Here is a 24,118-nt window from a genome sequence, read left to right on the forward strand (position 1 = left end):
GTTGGGTGTCGTGGACATGCTCTGCTTGTCGCATTTATTAACATTATCATCCCACAAGGTATACGAGTTAACATAAAATGACCTCTCCTCGGTATAAGCAGAGGGAATAAGTAAGACCAATAATTATTGGGTAATTAGAATTCATCGTTGCATCTCGCGCTGATCGTTGAAAAGGTTATGTACTTGAGAATACTCAGTTTTGACAAGGCAAAGGAGATCTTGTCTTAAAATCAGTATTAGCTTATAACTGGGTGGCGTGCACAGGTTGCCTTAGAAGAACCCTTACACTTTTAAAAATAACACTAGAACAAAAGGAATTTGCTTGTACTCTATTTTTTGATCTTTGAAAAGTATTTAACTCGGTGAATCCCGCTGTTTTACGTGGTAAGTTGTAGATATACGTTTTCGTCGCCGCAAACAACTACGTTATCTATTGAACACGAACAATGGTGCTTGGATAAGTAAGAAGCAACGTAGTCTCCCTTCATTGTGGTGTTCCTTTGGAAGCACTACTATAGAGCCGTTATGCTAATAATGTGGATATGACTCGGACCATTGCCGAATTTTGCAACACGCTGATGATGCCCTAGTTGAATCTCAGCTTAGATTACGTTATCAGGCTGTTGCTTGCCCCTAAACTTACGCTTTAGAAATAACGATTTGGTACTGCATGAATTACACGTTAACAATACAAATGTCGAGTCATCTTGCTTCCACTATACTCTGAAAGCCATATTGCCGACTATTTCCTTTTGAATTCTCCTTCGTGTGTAAACTGCAGCTGCGTGTCGTTAGAATTGGTATGCACAGGGTGAAATATCAAGTTGTTTACTTCAATTCATCCACGGTTTGGAACAGTGACGCATCTCATGCTTGCTCGTACCTAATAAAACTTGCAAATGTAAAGCTAAATATCAAAGTATACTCTGTCCTTTAAAGGTGAGGTCCCAAATCGTCTGTGCGCTGGAATACGCAGCCTAAAGGCCGAACTGCGCGTACGCTTGCCGGCGCGCGATAGCTCGTGCCTTCGCGCCTCGCGTTTGCCGCGGCTCGAGGCGAATGCCGGTTTGAACCTACAAGACCGGACCCCAGCGCGCGCCCGGTTGGCCCATTGTATGTGCCTCGGCAGACATCGTTTCGTATTTTTGTGAGGCAGTCAGAGCAGCGATATTTGTCTGAAGAAGATACCTGTGCTCGCGCGTCGTTTCGACGCGTACGACCTGTCCTGCACCACCTGCGCATGCGTGAGGCCCGTAGGGGCGGGCTTTCGCACGCCGGCAAGCGTGCAGATATACTGGCCTTTGCGGTATGGGGATTCTTGCTATTATTGTTGGGCAAACGTCTCGCGTGCTCACATTCATCGGGTGTTGAAGAGTATTTTGAATCTCTCCTATGCATGGTGCTAATAATGACGCTAGCATCAAGGGTTGTTCTTTCTTGAGTGTGCTGAACCTTACGAGAATTTCTCTTCGACGTGTTAAATTATGCACGATTAAAAAAAAAAAAGTCTGCACTTCCCGCCTTTCGCTTAGAGAGCTTCGTTCAGTGCAACGCTTTTTTACTGCACCAAGGGTACGATACGCATGTGGGCACGTTTTGTTTGGCCTTTGTCCTTAACAAAATGTCTGATGGAACAGCTTCCATGAGTAGTCGAAATGAAACCAAGACTAAGTTGTTAGAATTGAATTAGTCATGTATTTGAAGGTCGTGTTCTCAACATACGTCAATTATATGCGCCCTCTACTGCCGGGCACTGCCTCTCATACTACCGCTGCAGATTTCGTCAGCCTAAAATCAGTATTTTCTTTGCAGTGAATGTCGAGGAATATTAATAATGTTCGCCTACCACGGTAGCGCAGTGGCGATGGCCTTGCGCTGCTGAGCACGAGGTCACGCATGGGTTCGATCCCAGCAAGCGGTACGTGGCCACATTCCGATGGCAAAAAAAAAGAAAACTCTAATGTACCGAACCCCGCGTGGTCAAAATAACCAAGAGTCCTCACGAATGCCGGTCACATGGTGAAGTCGGGATTTCAGGAGGTAACGCGTCGGAAATTAATTTTACTCGTAATGCAGTGGTTTGTCTAGCCAGAAGGCGCCCGGCAAGCGATAGGAACAGTGAGAGGGAAAAGAATGCTTTGCATTAAATGTGCTCGCGCGCATCCGCTTGCATATGGAAGTGTTAGACAGACAATAAAAACAGCTGCATGAAAAAATTATAACGAAATTAGAGCAGTATGCGCCACTTACAACGAATTCCTAAGGCGCAAGCAGGATCTGTTTTCAACACGCAACCTGCAGCGTTTTTTGGTGTGCGGTAGAAAAATGAAGTACTCAGTGTTCGTTACTTTTCCCCAGCTCGCAACAGTACCTCAGTAGTATTGATGTAGAGCAACTACGCATTCGGTTACTACGCATTATTGTTGCTTGATATTCATTGCAAGGCAAATACAGATTACGGCCTCAAAGCCCCAGCGACACTTTGAGAGGCAGGTGCCCGGTAGCAGACGGTGCACATCCGGCGCCGTCGCAGCTGAGTCAAGAGCGTCATTGTCAAGAAGTTTGACGCCGCGACTGCAGTCATCGATGGGGAATGTAGTGCCGCAGCTGTGAGAGTGTGCTCTGCTTCACGCGATGTCTGACAAAGGGCGCGTCGAGAGTGATTGCAATTGATGAACGGTTTACAGAATGCGGCAACTCGCATCGACACATTTTGCGTATGTCTAACTTGGAGGCCACGCACACTAGCTTGAACTGCTGTTTTCACGTATCGGTGCAGCTAATGAAGCGATGTCCCGACGATCGAAGATTACGCTTTCCAGACACAAGTCATACAACCGCAAAAGGGTCACTGCGAGAAGTCGTTCCTCGTGCTGGGCCTTTAGAAACAAAGATTTTTCAATGCACGAAACTTCAGCCCACAACTTCCTTCCATTGCGCAAAGGGCTTTCGCTTTAATTTTGCGGTCTCATAAAGGGTTTCGTTTTGGCCGGGATGCTTAATAGGAACTTGTTTGTTTCTGGTGTTTGTCTTCAAAACGTCCAGTTAAAGGCGTCCCATCGTACAAGTTTGTAGACTTGCTTTAAAAAATTACACATGCTGTTTCACTGGGTTTGAAAAGGAAAGTTTCACAATTATGATAAAGTGACATGAAGCTGCAAAGACACACGTTCTTTAGAAGAGAAACTTCGCAGCTGAAAAAATATTCGCAGAGATAAGGTATGCACCTAGTAAGAACTTGGTACGTACCACCACCTTTGCGGTGTGGTTTCCGCAAGCAGCTGGCATAACAACTGGTTTCCGCTAGCAACCCGGTTAGGTTGGCCTAGAAGTAGCCTCACCAGCAGGCAAGTATAACTGACAAGACGAGGGTTAATCAATCGACTGCTGCGCTGAACCGACTACTCTCGTCAATAAGATACTGCAAAACCGGCAAGGTGAGAGAAGTGTTAATTACTCGTATAGCCCTGCACATAAAAAAATATGGTGGTATAGTTTGGCAAAATGTCGGCACTAGTTAGCGCAGAAAGTTGAGCTAGTTGGTGCTGGTGCAGTTGGTGTTGCTAGCGCGAAAAAGACTAACGGAATAAAGGTAGGACAGGACAGAGCGCTAGACTACAACTGACAAGCTTCATTCAGAAAAAAAAATATGCGTAGAAGCCACCGTACGCTCAAATAAATGCGCAGAGAGACGCATAAACGAATGTTCCACGTAGGAGACAACCGAATGCGCCACGAAGCTGACCCAGCAACCGCTCGGTGCAATAACGCACGTCCCAGTGGGCGCCCTGTGGCTGTGCCATGCGTACCGGGGTGTCCCACTGCCCAAAAAAAAAAAAAAAAAATTGCGAAGTGCGGTAAGGGGGGGGGGGGGGTGTTTTTTCGGTGCCACTTAAGCTCACAAGAATGTGCTGGCTGGTAAACAACGCCGGGAGCCAAGGTACGTGCAGTAAGGAGCACGTCACCCGCTTTGTTAACTGCAATGGGGGGATGGTATAAAAGATTGCACTTCCCTGTGGAAAGTGCTATATCGCACAAACAGGCAGTTGCCTGTTTGACCGGCTTAGGGAGCACCGAAACGCTGCAAATGCTCTGGCAGGCGCGGGCCACTTGACTGACCACTGCCGTAGACGTACACGTAAATGCTCCCCGTGTTTTTATAACGCGCAAGTGCTCAGGCGGTTGGCCAGACAGTTACACAGGAAAATATTTGAGGCGTATTGCATTTCAAAAGCTGCTGATCAATGTGTAAGCGCTCCATCACTGGCATTCACTTGAGAAGAACCTGGTGAATGCTTTGTAATGGCTTGTTGTAGTCACCTATCAGTTGCTTTGCGTATTGTGCTGTCTCCTACGTGACACACTCGTTTATGCGTCTGTTTGCGGATTTATTTGAGCCCACGGTGGCTTCTTTGCTTGGTTTTCTGAACAAAGCTTGACAGTTGAAGTCTATTGCTCTGTCCTGTCACACCTTTTCCCCGTTAATCTTGTTCGCGCTAGTAACTATGTCACAGCCACTGTCGGTAATAGACACGGCGACAGTATTTTTGGACTTACAGTTCACTATAACTAAAATCAAGGCTCTCTAAAGGAACTTTCATTAGATCTGGAGCCTACTTATGGATTATTGCCAGATACTGTGAAATTTTTTTTTTTTACTCCATAGGTGCTCGTGGCAAGAAGGTGCTCCTGCTTAGACAGCGACCCAATTGCTTACTACTATGACAAATCCTACGAGTACGAAGATGCAGAAGAGGGCGTTCAAGTCTCTGCCAGGAGCGCCGAGACGCCAACACAAAGTGAAGTGGAAGCAAACACGTCGGCGGACAGTAGCAACGGAAGCCTTGCCGAGCCCGTAGACACCTCCATCACGACGGAAGCAACACCACGAGACGGAATAGTAGTCAAAAATGGAATCGTAAAAGATAAAACCCCATGCCTGGTAAGAAATTCGAAATGCTCGTTTAGAGGCTTTCATTGAGTGGTCGTCATTTACGCTAGACAGAACCACTTTTTTGCCGCATTTGTTGCTTCGCGAAAATGGGACACGGAATTCGAATGTCAAGGCAGGGCGAACAATTCTTGTGCACCCACTGGCAAGCTTACGGATAGCGGAGTCTGAGAAAAATCATGAGCCATTCCACTCTGTGTATGTGGATGACCAGCGAAGTTGCGTAGCACACGATTAAGAGGTGACACAGAATTTTGAACAAAGCTACGAACACATTCATTGTCTTGATCGGTGGTCATCGTGACGAAAGCTATGCACAACCATTTATTTTTATACATCCGCATTCGTTCGTGTTCTACATTCGTGATATAAATTCGTGTTTTGATTTCACGATATACTGAGGCCATGAATTTGAGACCTTCTGTACACTTATGAAAGCATGTATATCCACTTATTATAAAAAAAATAAACTGAAACTGAAATTACCGCACCGACCGGCAGTGGGCCAGTGCCGTCAGCGCCTTCGCAGATGGAGGAGCAGTACGTGAACGCTGACATGATGAGCGGCCACGGAGTCAGCTGCGGAAGAAGACAACGACAACGAACGCGCAGGCAGTGTCACGAGCCATTGCTGATGATTGTCTTTTGCTCCCACAGATTTATTGACGGAGACGAACAATGCACGGAACCCTAGCCACAAACAGCTTCGCTGTAAAAAGCCCGTTATTTTTTAGCCTGGACACATTGCATGCTGTTCAGATTTCAAGCGCGTACTGGAGGCAAGTGAACAACAAAACATTGCATGGTTTCACTGAATACGGTCACAAACTTCGCGGAAGTTCAATGTTTTAACGGGATAGCGCTAAGGACCCCGTGTTGCGGAAAATGCGGTGTCGGCGTTATAGGAGTCACTGGCGTCCTGTGAGCGAAAATTGGCCTATATATTTAGCTATATGTATATGCTACGTATGACATGCGGTATTTGCAGGCTATATTGCCACACCCTTCTGTCACTAAAGTTGCTCATACCTTGTCTTACATTCTTGACCAAGTTATTCCTCAGAGTTTTGACAATGACAACACCCCCCCACCCCCTAAAAAAAATGAATAAATGCGGGCAAGCTCGCACTCGGTTACGTGATTTTTGAAACATCGAAGCTGGTCGATTAGGGAATATTCCGGCTAATGCTAGGTTGTAACCCCTTGCTCACCGCTTCGTTGCCGATATGGTCCTCGTCTCCCGCCTCGACACGAACATTGTTAGTGCTGGTGACAGCCTCATTCGTAGGGGCTCGTTCCGTATCCGCTATGCTACGCGCCAGCTCCATCAAGGCGTCACAGTCCTTATCGAAGACGTACTCTTCCCGCTTCTTCACGATGACTTCCATCTGTTCCTTGTAAGTCTTTACGAAAGCATTGTTGTCAAGCGCTTCGACATGCTCCCTCCTGAACGGCACGTAAAGTAACAACGGCTCACGCTGATAGTTGAGAACGTCATCCGGGTTATAATGGCGATACCGCATCACACACGGTACCTTCCTCTGCTGTACTCTCGTTGTCCGGTTGAAGCGCGAGCTCGGCGTCGCTGGTACTCGGCCTCCCGTATTGCAGGGTCTTGGCGTAATCGTCGATGCTTCGCAGCAGCCCTGGCTCTCTCTCGACTGGCGTATTCTGGGCCTGCGTGTAGTCGCCACCTCTTGGCTTCGGCCCCTCTGGCCAAGTAGGCCGGATCGACCCGTCGTTGCCGTTGATTCTCCCGCTTCGCAGCAAATCTAGTTTCGCGATGCGCAGCCTCTTCTTCGGCAGTACGAAGTTTCCTAGGCCGCCCGATGGCGTTAACTGACCCAGCGCCGCCGAGCACACATTTCATATCCTTTTCAAGGTCAAGCGCATGCGCATTCCTTGCCGTTACCATGGAGCATGCGCAGATCTCGGCGCAGAACCGGCGGCGCGTAGTGTCTCCGTCGGTGGGCGTCGGTGGAGTTTTGGGATACGCGGTTCATTTTACGCCGAGCAAGAAGAGCTTCGCTGTTAAAACAAATGTCACGAAACAAAAGACTGACAGAGCGTGCCTTTTATGTAAAGGCTTATGTTAAATCTGTTAAATATAAAAAGTGCGAAACAACAGAAACCTGAAAATGATGTAACTGTCTGGCGTGGTTCTGCGCTGTCCCCGGGATCGGCCCACGGAAGAGACCGCGTTTCTAGCAGGGAGCTCGCCTTCATGCATAATGGTCGCCGCCAGCGTTTCCTGAAAATATTACGGTAACATACGCTGCAGTTGCCCGGGAAGCCTGAGAAGCAGTCGGGAATTTTCGCATGCTATCGCACTCCACCCTTGAAGGCGAAGCTTAAGCACCCTCCAAAATTTTTATTATTTCTGTGTCTTGTGTACGTTTGACGCCGACTGAATCGCGTACTGATTGTACACGATTGTACAGTGTGCGATTGAGCTTCTGGTAATACAGTGCTAGGGTACCAAAGAGACAGTTTCTCTCTTTCGCTGTGCTCGTGAATTCAGATGACGTCTTAGGTGCTGGACCTATGAGCCTCAAGACAGGTGTGGTACACCAGTACCGACTAACAGCGCACGTCTACTTTCCGTGCGGTGTCATTGGTGTTCTGGCGTCGCGTGTGCACAGAAGATGGTGGTTATTGCCGGGGAAGGGGTGCTGATATTAGGCGGTTACTGAAACAGTAAGCGGTTTTATCACAAGTTAATATCGCGCAACATTTTGAATCTTGCTATTGGCGCGATGCGGAGGAATTAAGTGACTTGTGATAATTTCGTTTGTCGCCATCCACTGATGAATCTGCCATAGCTCGCAGACAGAAGATTGAACAAACAAAGTGCAGTGATGACATCGATACCGACCGGAATTTCAAATGTGTTCTCCCCTAAAACAGTTCTCTACAAAAAACCACGGAGAAAGTATAGCAGTTGGCGTTTGCCTCAGTGGGAAATGCAATAGGGAGAATCTCACTGTTTACGACCTACCAACTACCCGACGACCTGGTGAGTGTAATGTCTGCAAGTTTTGTTTATATTGGTATCGTTAACAGTTCCCATTGCTTTTTCCACAAAGTGTAAGGTACACTAATGTTTTTTACGGAAGGTCTTTGCCAAAGCTGGGTGATATTCATCTATTCGTCGAGCTAGCGCGAAGATGTTGCCTGCTCTTTTCATCAATAAAGTTTATTAGTACTACTATACCGTAGTCGAAAGCAGGAGCAAAAGGAAATGACTACCTCAGCCTGAGTTAATTGTATATCCTGAAGACTGTATAAAGAACTTGAAAGAATAAGAGTACCAATTTACAGAAACTAGAGGCGAGGGAACATTAAATTTAAAGAATACGAATAGAATATGGATAGTAAAAAAACGAATATCGATTCGAAAATCGAATTGAATACCGAATAACCAAACGCAGATGCACACATTTACAGCAGGCATACTGATATCGGTATAATTCGGTATCACGCCTGTGCTGGCTGCAGTGTAACAGGACAGCTAAATATCGGGATAATGAATCAGTTTTAAACACGAGATCGATGATGTTCATACAAAAAATAGAAAGAATGGCGTATAAACAACTTTATGTTGCAAACAAGCTTTCGAAGAAGGAATGACTCTTGTATGACTAGCTTTCCTAAAACTTTCAATAACTAGTTACCAGAAAAGGTCACAATTTGTGGGGGAAGAAGACGTTGCTGTAGAACTTTTGGCCGTAGACATTGCAAAAGGACCCGTTACAAGGAAAATATCCCAGATTGTAACGTAAAAGATAAATCTGCTGCGTGACAGCACTGCCAAAGCACTAAATGACAGACAAGCAAAAGCCTTCCACCCCAAAACTCAAAAGAAAACTTGGATTGCCCATTTTATTTCTGCGTTGCGTCGATAATTTTCGTCGTTGTATAAGTTCCGATGACTTGCGATACTTTATTTAGGCGATAGAGAACAGTAACCAGACTTTAACGTTCGGTTGTTATGAAATATTTGGCTGCTTTTGAATAATCGACAATACTGATTAGTTTCTTCTCGGATAATAATGCGAATAGTTAGTGTGCAGTATTCGATTCGTAGTATTAACTTGGAATAATCACCCACTTGTCGGTGAATTGCATTTGACAAGTTGGAGCTTTGTTAACCGATGCTACATGCCAGTGTAAGCCAACTATCCTAACAATGTCAGGCGTTACCCGCTGCCCCAGATCATCCCCTCAGCGGCTATGGCATCTCACTCCTAGTGAAAAATGCGCAGCTTGGATGCTTGGTGGCGTATAGACGGACGCAGTCTGGTTTAAGAGGAATACAAAAGTACCTGTGTACTTGCATTTTGCCGCAAGCTTAGCAAGCTCAGGCGGTAAACTTCTGCCGGACTCCACGGAGCCCTTAAACCCAGACAACACGTGCGCTTGCGGACGCGCGCCCACGCATGCGCAGACAGTGCGGCACGGCTCGTACGCGTCGCGACGCGGCGCGATCTCGGTGAACAGCTCCTCACTGTGAAAATGTTTTGTAGCAATACACTCAATGTGAAGGACTCCGGATGCGGTGTTGATGCATCAAAACAACCTAGAATAATAGAGGTGCTCCATGGGCTAGATTTGGCAGAATCAAGAATTGGGGGGAGACAAGATACGAATTACATACATTTTAGCTATTCTAGTTTTTTTTTTTTTGTGAGTGCTACAGGTGTTTCAATTCTGTTTTGCTGAAAAATTCACTTTTTGACGTTTCTCTCATGCACCAACAAGCATAATTATATTGACACGGATGCTTTATCTGTATCCGGTTACCGTATTTCACCGGCTAAAAAATTTTAAGCGTTATCGTTCGGTGCAGGATGCGCCCGAACGTATCGGAAGTTTCGCGAATGTTATCGATGGTTCTGTCTGTTGTCGACGAACCTTGCTAATCTGATTGCATACGCGACATGAATTGTATTGTAGTTTCTGGAAGGCGCGCGGGCACCAGCGAATAGGCTGTAACTTTCGACGACTGACGTATGCAAACCGACGCGCTTGACCCGCAGATGAGATTTTCGACGATTGCCGACATTGCTCGCCGCTATCGTTGCGATTGAGCCGGCACTATTTATTTACCGTCACTACTACGTGGCAATATTTCCAACCCAGATTTTTTCACTTATACATTCCACGCCTAATTCTTACATAGTTGGCTGTGCAATAAGCTACCAAAAAATGATATGGTACAACAGTTTTTGATATATGGCATCGTCGTGCAGGTGTTTGCAAAGCGATCTTGCAGACAGACGATGCACGAGCGCTGATGTCGATATTTTGTACACTATTGTTACTTCAAAAATAAAAACAAACTGTTGCGGCAGGCGTATATTCATTATTCAAACGTGTTTTTTATATCTAAAAGCACATGCAGATCACTAACTTATCGTTTCAAGCTTAGCTTACAGCAGGCTGTCTTAGGCCGGACTTTGACGGATGAAGTCGGAATATTCCAGCAACAGTGCGCCGCAGCCGAGGAGCGAGCTTCCGCGCGTCGGAGCTTCTGTCTAGTGGTTGCGTGCCCTCTTCCTCCCACCAACGCGAAGCGAAGCGTTCGCTTGTTGGGGCGCGCCGAAGCTTGCCGACGCGTGCCAGTGTTTGGGGCATGATCGCGCGCCTGGGCTGCCTCGCGTCGGCGCGCCTGGCTACGCAGCTACGGCGCGGTACATTCAACTTTCAGCTGATTTATTCCATTTTTATAGATTTATGATTAACATTCAGCAGATTTATATCATGCAAGAAAGTGCTTAACCTTTCCTTTTTGTGCTGACGTAACCTTCTGAAAATATAACAATTACTTTAATTGACATTGAGACATTTTGAAACACTCTCAATAACAAAGTACGAAGTGGCGTCTTCCAAGGCGTCTGTGAATAAGCCCAGTGAGCAAACTCTATGCCAGTGAGCGCGCGCTGTCGCGCGTATTTGTGGATGCAAACGACCATTCCTCGCGAGACGCGGGAGGCGCAAGGCGCGTAGACGCGAGCTTACGCGCGTCGGCAAGCGTACGTGTGGTCTCGACTCTAGACGGCTCATTAGGCGTGTGTAACTTTTTTAACTACTGTTTTAACACCGTTGCTATTTCAGTATATTTCAAATACACAGACAATCACCAGAGTCTGTTTCGCAGTTTCAAGGGTTCTGGCGGCCCTTTAAAACGTGAGCAGGCCATGGTATGAATTACCCTGCATTCACTACTACGTCCTAATCAATTTTGAAAACTCAGCCTATTGCACGCAGATTAGAAGACATAATTGCTGACGCTATGCAAGATTGCACACGCTGCTTCACACATCCATCAAAGCGTACAGATAATGACATTGAATTGGAAAGGCTTCGTGCACTACGTCGCCGAGCTGAAAGGAGGTACAGGCGCACGAAGTCAATTCTTGACCTCAGAGAAGCTCGGCGCATGCAAAAGAAGATCAAACGCCGAATGGATAAGCTAGCGGATCAAAGATGGAAATCTTTTTGCGACTCACTAGACCCCCGCAAGCCATTGTCCTGTGTGTGGCGTACCCTACGGGGTCTTTGCTCAAGTCCCCAGCAACGACACCCATTCAACGCCCTTGCTCTCTATCAAAACCGCCGCGAGATAGACGTCGCAGAGGAATTTTGTGCGAACGTCGCCGGCGGCACAGTTTTAGTCCCTGACATGGCTCTAGGCAACATCCCCGGCCCACGAGATGCAAGTATGGACGCTCCATTCTCTATGGAAGAGTTAGAAGCTGCTATGGCGCTATGTAGGTGTTCGTCTTCACCAGGACCCGATGGCATAACATATACTGCTTTGCGCCACCTAGGCAGAGAAGCACGAAGAGAACTCCTCAGCCTTTTTAATACTTCATGGCAAGATGGTGTCGTCCCACAGGAATGGAAACGCAGCCGCCTGGTACCGCTTCTAAAAGCAGGAAAGTCCCCGCTCGAATTGGCATCCTATCGGCCTATAGCTCTTGCCAGCTGCGTCGGGAAGCTTATGGAACGTATGATCCTCATGCGTCTCGAATGGTACCTTGAACATCATAAAATTTACCCTGACTCTATGGCGGGATTTCGACGCGGTCGTTCATCGATTGACAGTGTTATCGATCTCGTATCATCTGTGGAACAACAAAAATCTCGGAAGCGATTATCAGTAGCGCTCTTTCTTGACGTGAAAGGCGCTTACGACAACGTTTCCCATCAAACCATTCTAGACGCACTTCTGACAATTGAACTAGGAGGGCGAGTATATCGATGGGTCAGTAACTACTTGACACAAAGGTCCTTGTTCGTACGAACGGAAGATGGTCCGACTACCGACCACTACACATGCCGAGGCGTTCCCCAGGGCGGTGTTCTAAGCCCTATTCTTTTCAACCTCGCGCTTCTTGGGCTGGCCGAATCCCTACCGGAAACAGTGAGTGTTTCAATCTACGCCGACGACATCTGCATCTGGACATCAGCGGTCACTCGCCTGCAGGTTCGCGCACGGCTACAGAAAGCAGCAACACAGGCATCTGACTACCTTCACACACAAGGCCTTACCATCTCAACAGAAAAATGTGCATTAGTCGCTTTTACGCGAAAAACGATGACTCCTTATCCAGTATGCATCAATGGTCGGCCTATCTCCTACAAGAGAAATCACCGGTTTTTGGGCGTCATTGTAGACCGGGACCTCACTTGGAGCCCTCATGTTGCCCACTTAAAGAAGAAGCTCACATCTATTGTTCACGTCTTCAAGTTCATCGCCGGCAAAACATGGGGATCGTCAGTGGGCTCCATGCTACAGTTATATCGAGCACTGTTCATCGGATTCCTACGCTATAGCTCCCCCGTGCTTGCTAAAACCTGCAAGTCAAATCTTCGAGCACTTCAGAGCGTGCAGGCACAGGCACTACGTGTTTGCCTAGGCCTTCCGCGCAGCGCCTCGACAGCTGGAACCATTATAATCGCTCAAGACCATCCGATCACAACTTATATTAGCACCGAAACGCTTAGAACCCATGTTCGTCATGTTTCACGGATGCAGTCAAGCTTTCTTGCGTGCCTGCCCGAACGACGACCACAGGCGTCCTTCTGCAACAAGGTCGACATCCATCGTGCCTCCTTACCATCGGGTTTCACACCCTCTGCACGTTCAACCTCAGCTTTGTGGTGTTTAAAACAACCTCAAGTGCGTCTTACGATTCCAGGGATAAGAAAAAAGACCGACCTGCCTACCTTGGCCTTGAAGCAAGCAGCTCTGGATTGTTTGCACACTTTCTACTTTGATCGAGTACATATATATACGGATGGCTCTTCCACTCAGACCAGCTCCACCAGCGCAGTGGTTATACCATCCCGTTCACTAAGCATCCAATACAAGATCTCTCACTTGACAACATCGACTAGTTCGGAGCTTGTTGCCCTCCGAGGTGCCGTTGATTATATTAATAACCAACCGGCTAATCGGTGGGCTATATTCTGCGATTCGAAGGCGGCCTTACAATGTCTTCTGGCATCTCTTCGTCGCGGGTCATGTGAACAACTCGTGTCGGAGATACGAGAAATGCACCATCACATGATCGCGAAAGGACACGACGTCGTGTTTCAGTGGCTGCCTGGTCATTGCGGTATCTCCGGCAACGACCTCGCTGACGAAGCTGCTAGAAAAGCTCACGAGGGAGCAACCCTTGTTTCAATACCTTTATCGCGGACCGACGCAGCCCAACACTTAGGCAAGCTAGCGCACTCTTTGACATTGGAGACGTGGCGCACATCTGAATTCACTCACCATCGCTTGCTTTCCCTCGATCCCTACATGCAACTGCGGCTGTTACCAGGTCTTCCGCGAAATGAGGAAACAGTGCTGTGCCGCTTACGTTTGGGCGTCGCATTCACAAATGCTTATGCATTTCTGATTGGAATGGCTGATAGCGCCGAGTGCAATGCCTGCGGTGTCGAGGAAACCATAGAACACCTACTGTGCTACTGCCCATCTTATGAAAATGAAAGGCAAGACCTCTGCACAGCTCTCAATCAGCTAGATGGAAAGCCGTTCACCTTGAACAAGATCTTGGGATCATGGCCTCGCATATCACAGCTACAAAAGGCCACAAAAGCGCTGCTGCGATATTTGAAAGCGACCGGATTGAGTCAACGTCTGTGATCCGGACTGAGTGACCGACTGATATCTCCAGTGGACTTTCTCTTTTCTTTTAATCTTTCCGTCCCCCTTTCCCTCTCCCCAGTGTAGGGTAGCCAACCGGGCTCAGTCCTGGTTAACCTCCCTACCTTTCATTTATCATTTTCTCTCTCTCTCTCTCTCTCAGCCTCTTTCAGGACTCCTCTCTCGCGCGTTTAATTAACGAGTAGTGAAAAAGTGGACGCACGGAGGCCATGCGCTTTCGTTTCCTTGTAATAAAATAAAGCCAACTGTTTTTTACTGCGCTTGGCTGCGCATTCTGTGAACGTAGCGATTAAACAAGCAACTCGCACGAGGTGCTCGGATGGTTCATAGAGGAGCGACTTGTCATTTAAGGGGACGCCACCGCTACGCTCGTAAAAGTGGTCTATCTGAGACACCTGGGGTAGGCTGATTTCCCGGGTGTCTGTAATGCTGTTTTAGCGAAGCTCGTCGGAAACGTTAGGTCATATTGGCGTAATATTTAGTGGCAGGATGGCACGTCCTCGGTGCACATACTGCTACGCCCGTTCTACACATGCATTGGAGCCAATTACAGCTTTGCACTGCTACTGCACTAAACTCTTTCGCTTACAAGAAAGAAAAAAAAAAGCAAGAAACAACAGCCAACCTGGAGGATTCGAGGAAACATTTAGGAGATCACTTCAAAGTCTCAGTGAACCTACGCTAGGAATAGATTGAGCTGTTACATCCCATGATGCAGAGTGAGGGCAGTCAGAACCAATAACCAAGGCCTACATTAATTCTTATGTAATCTCTTATGAATGCTGCAGCTTCCTGAAACTTGAATTATCTCCATACAAACTTAAGAATCGCTGAAGAAGAACCCCACACATATTTCCTACTTTGGGCAGTGTGGGTGTGTGTGGCCACCACGTGCACCTTCCAGTCCAAATGTTATAGTTTGGCACGCTCGTACTTTCGGGCTTCGTTGGTAAGAAGTGGATGCTATCGCAGGACCTATTCTTCGAAGCCGCTGTAAAAACTCCTTGCCCTTTGCTCTTGAAAACACTATCCACCCACGGTTGTAAAATACTGTCGAAACCCTGAGTAGCATTAGCCCAGCGGCCTGGAGCTTGCCCAGGCAGATTAGCGGGGAAGGCCAGGGTGGAGGGGAGAAGATGTAGAACGAAAAACTTGACTTTTAATCGCATCAGTGCTTAAAGAAAGGTGACAATAACAAGCAGGTCATGAAAAAAAAAATACGATGTCGACTATACTCTATATATACCTTCCTTGAATAAGCGATGCAGAAGGGTCTAGCGAGAGGCTTAGTCTCTGGAGCGCACCTAACCAGGACAAGGAGGGAATCGTCAACTCAAGCATGAGCGATCGGCGTGCCCAGACAGGAATCACTTTCCCTGACAGGCCAGCGTTGAAGGTTTCTCGCTACCGGTTTCACCTCCCTGAAAACACCTTTCACGTATATTTCACGTTCGCAGGAAACGCATGACTTTCAGTGCTTTTGTGACTTTCAGTGCTTTCAGTAGGCCAAAGTTCTCCAAATTCGGCATCTTGAGTACAATGGCCCCCTTCTTTTAGCATTAACAATTAACTACAGTCCAACGCCACCCTAATGAAGATGGAGCACTCGGCATCGCATAAATGATTCGTTGTGCAGGCAACTTCGTCGTAAACACCAGATACCATACCACTCCCAAAAGAGCCGGATAAGCACGTCCAGCGAAATAAAACCTATATTTAACCTAAATTAAAGAGATAGTTGGCGAAAGGAGTCGCTAGTTTGCGCCTGCCCATTTGCTCTGACGGAACTGGTGAGTGCGGCCAACCTTATGTCATCGAGATTCACGCTCGCTCCACGGCGAAACGCGGAAGCGACGCAAAGCCTCGAATGCCGCTGTTGTCGCTATTGTCTCTCTCTATATTTCTTATTCGTCTTCGGCACCTTCACCACTGTTGCCTTCGTTAACCTTCGCCGCATCCCCGTCCTTGCTGGCTTCGACAACATCGTCCGTCGTCAGTTCCGAGCGACTCACGTCCTCGTCAACGTAAACGTGTTCGTCCGCCGCCGCACGCGCTGCTGTGTATCAGCAGCGTTACAGACATAATGGGAACAACGCGAAGAAGACGACGATGGAGTGAAAGTACACAGGAGAAGCGCTGACTCAGAACTACGTTTACTGAAACACACATCAGGTATATAAGCGACACAAGCGATCACATGATCAATCGAGGAACGCACAACCGGGCCACGTGTATACAGGGCATCTATTACCGTATCGAGCTATCGAGGTACGTTAATTCCTGCTGATAGCTCGATACGGTAACAGATGCCCTGTATACACGTGGCCCGGTTTCGCGTTCCTCGATTGACCGTGTGATCGCTTGTGTCGCTTATAGACCTAACGTGTGTTTCAGTAAATGTAACTGTGAGTCAGCGCTCGTCCTGTGTCTTTTCACTCCGTCGTCGTCTTGTTCGCGCTGTTCCCATTATGAATCTATACCAACTCGCCCAACTTTTCACTTTAATACAGCATTACACAAGCGACGTATGAGTTGAGTTGAGCGATCCTTGGAGCTGTGAAACTATACTCGCTGTGACTGGTTCGCTCGTCCAGCACGACGCTAGTTTTAGCACTGACTGCAGATGAGTGACACCTGCGTAGGGCAGTGACGACACCGCTATAAGTGTGTTAATTGCAATGCAAGCAATGAGCCGTACGGGACGCCTAAATTATTTCTTTATACAGAAAAATTCGTTGTAGTGATGTTCACTCTAGAGCCATTCACAATACACATGAAAGATGGCAATTGCCTCTGGAAAGACAGAAGGATCATTTACTAAACTAGCTTAATATCCATTATCATCGTCAACACCATCACCATCATCAGCCTATATTTTTTTATGTCCATTGCACGATGAAGGTCTTTTACCAGCGATCTCCAATTACCCTTGTCTTGCGCTAGCTGATTTCAACTTGCGCGAGCAAATTTCTTAATTTCATCACTCCACCTAATTTTCTGCCGTCCTCGACTGCGCTTATTTTCTCTTGACACGCATTCTGTAGCTTTAATGGTTCACCTGTTATCTACTCTGTGCATTACATGGCCTGGCCAGATCTATCTTTTCTCTGAATGTCAATTAGAATATCGGCTATTCCCGTTTGCTCTCTAATCCGCACCGCTCTCTTCCTGTCTGTTAACATTACGCCTAACATTTCTCATTCCATCGCACTTTACGTGGTCTTTAACTTCTTCTCGAGCTTCTTTGTTAACCTCCGAGTTTTCGATCTATACGTTTGCACCGTATATTCAACTGTAGCCCCGCTTTAATCAAATTACCAGCAGCAATGTAACAGAAAGCGATCCAGCCGCCGCGGTACGACTTCAAAATGAGTGGTCTCAGCACATGTGCACCGTTTACGAGTCATCAGCCTTCAGAGGGCACCAATTCAACGCAAGGAGATGGTAAATTATAAAAACCGCTGAGCTGTCACTCTGTACCGAACGAACAACGCCGGATCGGTTTTCTAACAAATGACCTTATTCAGCACCTGTTATATGCAGCCTTGCTATTCAGAAGGAAAAAAAAAATAATGGAGGATTACGATACTCCCGAATGCGAAATTAGAGTGCAGCTCTATACGTGTTTTCATTTGGCGATGCACCAGCTGGCGCGTGCAACCGGTCTCGTGCGGCACGTTGCAAACGGAGCCAAGGGTGGCACGGCTACCTCGCTAATTTCGAGATCGCGAGAGCCATCGCCGCAAAAGCCATCGCCATCGCCGCAAAAGCCCCTCGTGCGCGGCACTACGTTTTTCTTCTCACGCTTTCGCTATACCCTCCTCCGCTTTCCGCCTCATGGTATCACTGCACCCTCCTCTCCGCTTTCCTCCTCGCGCCTCTTGGCTCTCGCTGCTTTTCGCACCCTCCACTGCGTGTTTGCTCGCTGTCATCCTTCGCTGTGCTCATTCGCTAGGTTACTCCGGGAACGCGGACGCTCGCCGCAGAAACGGGCTCCTAAAAGCTGCGCTATAAAAGGACAAAACGAAACGACGATAACGCATTGAGATGTCAGTGAAAAACACTTGCTTTAAGTCGATGCTAAAACAGGCGACTAATGTTTTGCCTGAACTCTGACTGTCAGCCTTAGCGGTTCTGTAGCAGATACGGCCGTGTAAATTACTGACGCCCCGAATAGGCATTGTGCTCTGCCTCATTTCAAGTGTCATCCGAAGAGAAGTGCAAGTCATATGCAAGTTAAACCGAAGACATTACTGGTATTGCTGTTGTCTAAAAAGGTTATTATTCAAAAAGGAAGCAGAAACTTGTTGCTATGCATCATTGCTTTGGGTAGAGAAGAACCTGGTGGATAAAGATATTAAAGCCATGAGAGCGTTCAGGACTACGTTTGCCCTGAGGGGAAATGTCAGACTGGTCAGGTAGAAGAGGGCATCTGATGGAAACAGAATATCATTTAATAACCGAGGAGAATAGTAAAGTAGGAACAGTGGTACTGGTTTATAATTAACAGCGCTATAAACAGGTATAGAGAAAAGACAGAGAATACCAGGACAATAACTACGAAAGAACAGAAAACACCAAGAATAAGGCGCTGACTTTCAACTCGTAATTTATTGATGTTTCGGCACCTTTCTATAGCTGACAGGCTATTCAGACAGACCCCAATACAAAAGGCACGGGCCTTTTTGCATTCCGCCCCATCGAAATGCGGCCGCCACGAGCGGGATTTGATACCGCGACCTCGTGCTTAGCAGGGCTACACAAGAGCTAAGCCACCGCGGCGGTTAAGGTTAAACACGTTACAGTCATTATCTATGACATAGCTGCAAGTTTCGAGAAATATATAGACGGAACATTGATCATGCGTATTCCGCATCCTTTTATTTTTCAGTGCTAGATCCTTATGCATTCCACTGCAAGGTAAACAGGACGTTTATAAACCGCAAGGTAGGCTTTTATTTACATTTGCTTAGAAGCTAAATATGCCCGGTAGGGGGACAACAAGGCCAAACTAACGAGAAGGTCTGTACAATAGCCGACGGTTTTTCAAGTATTCTTTTTTAATGTTTCGCTTAGCAGTGCTTAAGTTTTGCGAGGTGATCGCATTTGTTGGCCCCAATAGTTCAACATAACCCTTGGTGTCTTTCAATGCTTTGTTATCTGTAGCCCCCCCCCCCCCCTCTCTCTGTCTCTAAGAACGGGCAATGCTTTGTAACACTTGATCAGGACTTTTTTGCAAATGCATATTTTATCCACAACCATCTCACTTCGCACACAGATTCGCCATAGCCTACCACCAATTTTCGGTAAATTTTATCTCGGTGGCATTTCCAGTTCTGCCAGAGCAACATGCCAAATTCTGCGCATCTGGTTAAACCCCTTCATAATGCTTCAGAGCGCTTGCATATGTAATTTATTCCCAATTCCCCACTTAAATCCCTCCTTTCCAACTTGTCTCACGCATCACCCATCACCTGGTACTTACTCTCATCAAACACGAAGAAGGCGCCTCGTTTATTTCACCAAGGACTAAAGGCTAACGTCATATCACGAGCAGGAAAAAAAAATCGAAAAAGAAAACGAGAGTGCAATAATGATTTTCAACGCATTTAATTAAGCCTAGAACATAAAAATTTCGGCATACATTGCAGATAACATGCCCCGTGTTCCTAAAAAGCGTATTCACCCCCCCCCCCCCCGCCCTAAAGCAGAGTTCTCTCGGAACATTGGGAAACGTAACTGAAACGGCAGCATGACGCTTTCGAGTACTTGCTGACGCGAATTTTTCACAAAGACAGTAACTGATGTACGTGCGTTTGACGTGGCAAACAAATGTGCAGTAGCGTTCCCCTTAAGTTCACTAATTCCAGTCTTGCTTACATTTGTAGTTAAGCCAGTGCAACCGGAAATATTTTGCGCGGCATGTAAAACATACTCGTAAAGCTCCGGACTAGTTGCATACGTAATTTATTACAAAAGCCGCCATTAACTCGCAGACCTAAAATATTGCGTACGCATTATCCAATACTTTCCCTTAATTTCGTTAAATACAAACAAGGTGGCTTGTATGGTTCATCGAGAGCACCGCAGTAACCAAGTACATTTCTCGTATTAAGCACCGAAAAACTCAAAAAAAAAAAAAAAACGAGAGTTCAATAACTATTTACAATGTTTGTATCCGCGCCAAAAACATTAAATGTTCGCCACATCGCACACTTGCATTCCTCCTATCTTCACTGATATTGAGGTTGGCCTATTTAGCCGCTGTTCTGTGAACCTGGCAAACATAGCGGATAGCAGCAGCGTGGCACTCTGGAACGCTTGAATAAGTAACATCATACTGCGACGGGGATAAAAGTAGGCAAGACGAAAGGAAAAATGTATAGACGGAATATGTACAGAGAGCAGAGATGGCTGAAGAACAATCACACGAGCGCTTCTTCGATCGTCGTCTTCATCTCCTTGCTGGCACCTTCACCAATGTGCGGCAGTGGCCTGTAACATACGACCTTCACCAATGGGAGCGCCGTCTCGGCGCTTATGGAAAGGCAGGGTTGTTGTTGGAAAAGTAAGACTTCAGACGGGTGGCGTGAACGATATCAATTGGTGATATCATAGCGTAGACAAGCTAAAAACGGGATCGATGAAATTCCATTGGCTGCGGCGCCACGTCACAGGCAGAGCGGGCGAAAGGGCACGCCTGCGTCGATGACGCGCCAGGTGCGGCGTGTGAGGGCATCGTCGCGACGCCATGTTTCTGTCGGAGGCCCGTGTTACCCGCGCGTTCCTTGTTCGCGCTAGCTCTCGCCTGCGTTATAAGTGCGTCGCGGTAATCGCCATGCAGAAGTTAATGCATAAAACAGCGGAATAAATTCGAAAGGAAGAACGTTGGCGCTCGCGAGCTTAGAGCCAACGACCCATGCTTAGAAGTCGTGTCTTACCCACAGGCATAGACCAGTCCCTCCTTGTTAGCAAGCCTGTGCTCTCTGCTTTATGGCATTATGCTACTTGCAGCGAAATTTTGATTGCCAAGCCCGGCGTGACGAAAGCTGCGGCGTCAAAATCAGCGCGGCTTACTCGCCTCCGTCCCCATTAGATTCTGCGGCGATTGGGCAAGGTCGCATGACGTCACGGATCGAACTGTGTCAGCTTTGTGCTGTCTGATAAGAAGTGCTTAGATATCAGCACAACTGATAAGAAGTGCTTAGATATCCTCGGATTTTTATTTGTTACAATGTTCCTTATTTTCGGACTGAGCGAGACACGAAACCATGGAAAGTGCTCTGCTGAACGACGCGGACGCCCAAAAAAGCAATTTCTTGCTAAATTTGTTTGCCACGAAAGCTGCGGTACGTGCACTATCTTTCTTTTAAATTGCGCACTCTGATGACGCCTTCTGGACTGAAGGGAAGTTTGATTAGGCAACGGGAAGTACGTGCCGGACCTGGGTTTGCGAGATGCTACAACAGGCCATATCCCGGAGAGCCGAAACAAGGCGCAAGAGCGCTACCTGATGACACTTTCTTCTTTCTTTCCTTTCCTTCGTTCTTCGCCCCTGTGCTGCCTTCCTAGCCTTTATTCCGATCCTTCCTTCATTAATTCATTTAAGTCATTCAAGCAATTGTTCAAGGAGCGAGGATGACCAAGTAGCCGCAGAGTACGGGTCGTAACTACTTCGATCCACTGTGAAAAATATTTGGCAATAGCATATGGCAAAGCACAAGAAAAGCATGCGTACACCGATGAAAGAGGTTTGATCGTGAGATGACAAAAGCGTGCAACATCTGCATGAACCGTTGCAGAGCAACGCGATCTAGTCGGGACATTTACGCTGGTTATCATGAGAAATTCGCGCTTCTGTTTTGCAATCAGATATTTTCTTGATGATTACGCCCAGCTTCAAGTCGCAGTTGGGTGCGTCGCGAGCTGCTTTGAGGAGATGAATAAAACCTGGAACGAAACGAAGCTCAACGATGGGCGACTATGTGCGGTGAGTGTTCCAGCGGGTGATGTGTGTTGCTAGAATAGGGCTATCACATTCGAGAAGCTGAAAAAGATTACTGCTCCCGCCCCTTTCTCCCCCCTTTTGTTTGTTTATATGTTGGTCATTAGCTAACGGAAGGAAATGGCGAATACATCAAGAGAACCGGAGTTTGTCGCAACGGGACTTGTGTCACTGCCGGTAAAAATTCATACTTTATAATTCATAATTTGCTTAAGTAGTCATATTTGATGAGGTTACAGTCATGACCCGTTAACTTGATTTATCTGTAATGCGAGCGCGCGTTTTTGAGTGACCCATATAGATTGTGAAAATACAAGATGGATTTACAAACGACGAAGAAAAATGAGAAAAAAAATCAGGGCGCGAAGGAAGGAGCTATCAAGCGCCGCTAGACGAGGCACAACGCCCGTTTGCCTTTTAAGAGGCATGAAAAGATAATTGACCGCCCTCCCACTGCTGTGAAGAGGGCTGCAAGTGAAGCTCGGGATCCGCGGCTCTTCGTTGTCGTAACGCCTCTGCTTCCCGCTCCCTTACGGCGAGGTCGAGCCCTTTCTCGAGCGAGTTCCCGGGGCTTTCGATCACCGGCCGAACGCACGACGCGCGGCCCACTCCCGCTGCCGTTCCTTCAACGCAGTCTGCTCTTCGGCCGAACGAACCAAACGCGTCCTCCCCGCCTGAATGCCGGGCCTCAACTGGTGGTAAACGGCGGGCACGAGGTGAGCGAACACGCGAACACACGCTTTCACTCCTTCGGAGGGAGGGGACACCTGCGATTGGCTCGCACCTTGCGCGGTGTCTGCTTCCTCGTGCATAAAACCCCGCTTTAAAGGTCGCGTATGATGAACCAGCAGTGGCTGAATGGGTTAGCGGGGCCAGGCAACTGGAGATCGGTGATTCGAATCCGCAGCCCGACAAGCGATTTTTATTTTCGCGCGGCTTGCGTTTTTTGCATATGGCAACACGAACATCGACGCCGACAGGAGTGAGGCAATACAAGCGTCGTTTGAAAAAGACAGAGGTGCTGAGGAAAACAGGACGACAGAACAAGTATATCAGGTCGAGAACGTCACCTAAGGCTAGCAAAAATATTTTAATAGAATAGAAACGAAGGAGAGAGGTAAGTCGAGAAACCTGGCAAGTGTATGCTAAACCTGTGTAAAGACAATACGTGTACAGAAATACACATTATAACCCCGTTGCCTTGATAAGACGTAAAAAAGCCAGGGGTCAAATTCCTGAATATTTTCACTAACAACTCGTTAGAATTACCGGTAGTTTCCTCCAAATGTAACGGTCATCTTCATATTAAAAAAAATGCTACGTGCCATTGAAAACATGTAAATTATTTGTGGATATTTCTTATATAGTATACTGCATGATAACTGCATCCTTCAACGTTTATGACGACCGCCTCATGCATTCTAGAATCATAGCTGCTTCGCCGGCAACGGAGAAAATTGTACCACGTACGTGCCGTTTCAGATTTTACACCGTGGACTCATCCAAACGGATGCATAGACGCAACCACGCGGAGGAATGGAAAAGTGAGTATTATAGAAATCATAACGAGGAATGTGATTGGCTGGGTTAGTAGGAGCTGCTATACCTAATTACCAGTTTTCAACTGTGCTCATGAAAGATTCCAAGTGTACTAGAATTTGCTATATATTTTCGAGCAGTGAAAACAGAGTTCGCACTGCAGTTCGCCTGCTGCAAATTGCCAGCTCCAGACTCCAACAGGCCCCGATATCTTAAGCAACTTAGGGCGCGACGTAGTAATACAACATCAAGAAACCAAAGAAGTACCCAACGCACTTAGAGAATGGTACACGGTATCCCCAATACCTAAGAACATGGATCCTAGCCTGCATGCTGGGAGAAGAAAGCCTAGAGCACGATACATTGAAAAAAGGAAAAAATATATGAACAAGGCAAGATTAACTGACGCTGCACCTTATCAGACAGATGCAAGGAAGCG

General features: G+C 47.1%; 1 protein-coding gene across 1 annotated transcript in view; it reads left to right on the forward strand.

Annotated features, from left to right (window-relative positions):
* The first annotated feature begins 1,011 nt into the window (after positions 1–1,011).
* The window catches only part of LOC126544375 (uncharacterized), a 72,483-nt gene continuing 49,376 nt past the window's right edge, over positions 1,012–24,118 (forward strand). The window contains exons 1-7 of the mRNA XM_072287235.1: positions 1,012–1,306; positions 4,667–4,942; positions 7,859–7,967; positions 19,027–19,055; positions 22,033–22,125; positions 22,248–22,317; positions 23,623–23,684. Of these exons, the coding sequence (XP_072143336.1) occupies positions 1,241–1,306; positions 4,667–4,942; positions 7,859–7,967; positions 19,027–19,055; positions 22,033–22,125; positions 22,248–22,317; positions 23,623–23,684 (705 nt within the window). The 5' untranslated portion in view covers positions 1,012–1,240. The remainder of the gene's footprint in view (positions 1,307–4,666; positions 4,943–7,858; positions 7,968–19,026; positions 19,056–22,032; positions 22,126–22,247; positions 22,318–23,622; positions 23,685–24,118) is intronic.

This window comes from Dermacentor andersoni, chromosome 3 (assembly GCF_023375885.2).
Source record: "Dermacentor andersoni chromosome 3, qqDerAnde1_hic_scaffold, whole genome shotgun sequence".
In the NCBI taxonomy this organism is placed as follows: domain Eukaryota; kingdom Metazoa; phylum Arthropoda; class Arachnida; order Ixodida; family Ixodidae; genus Dermacentor; species Dermacentor andersoni.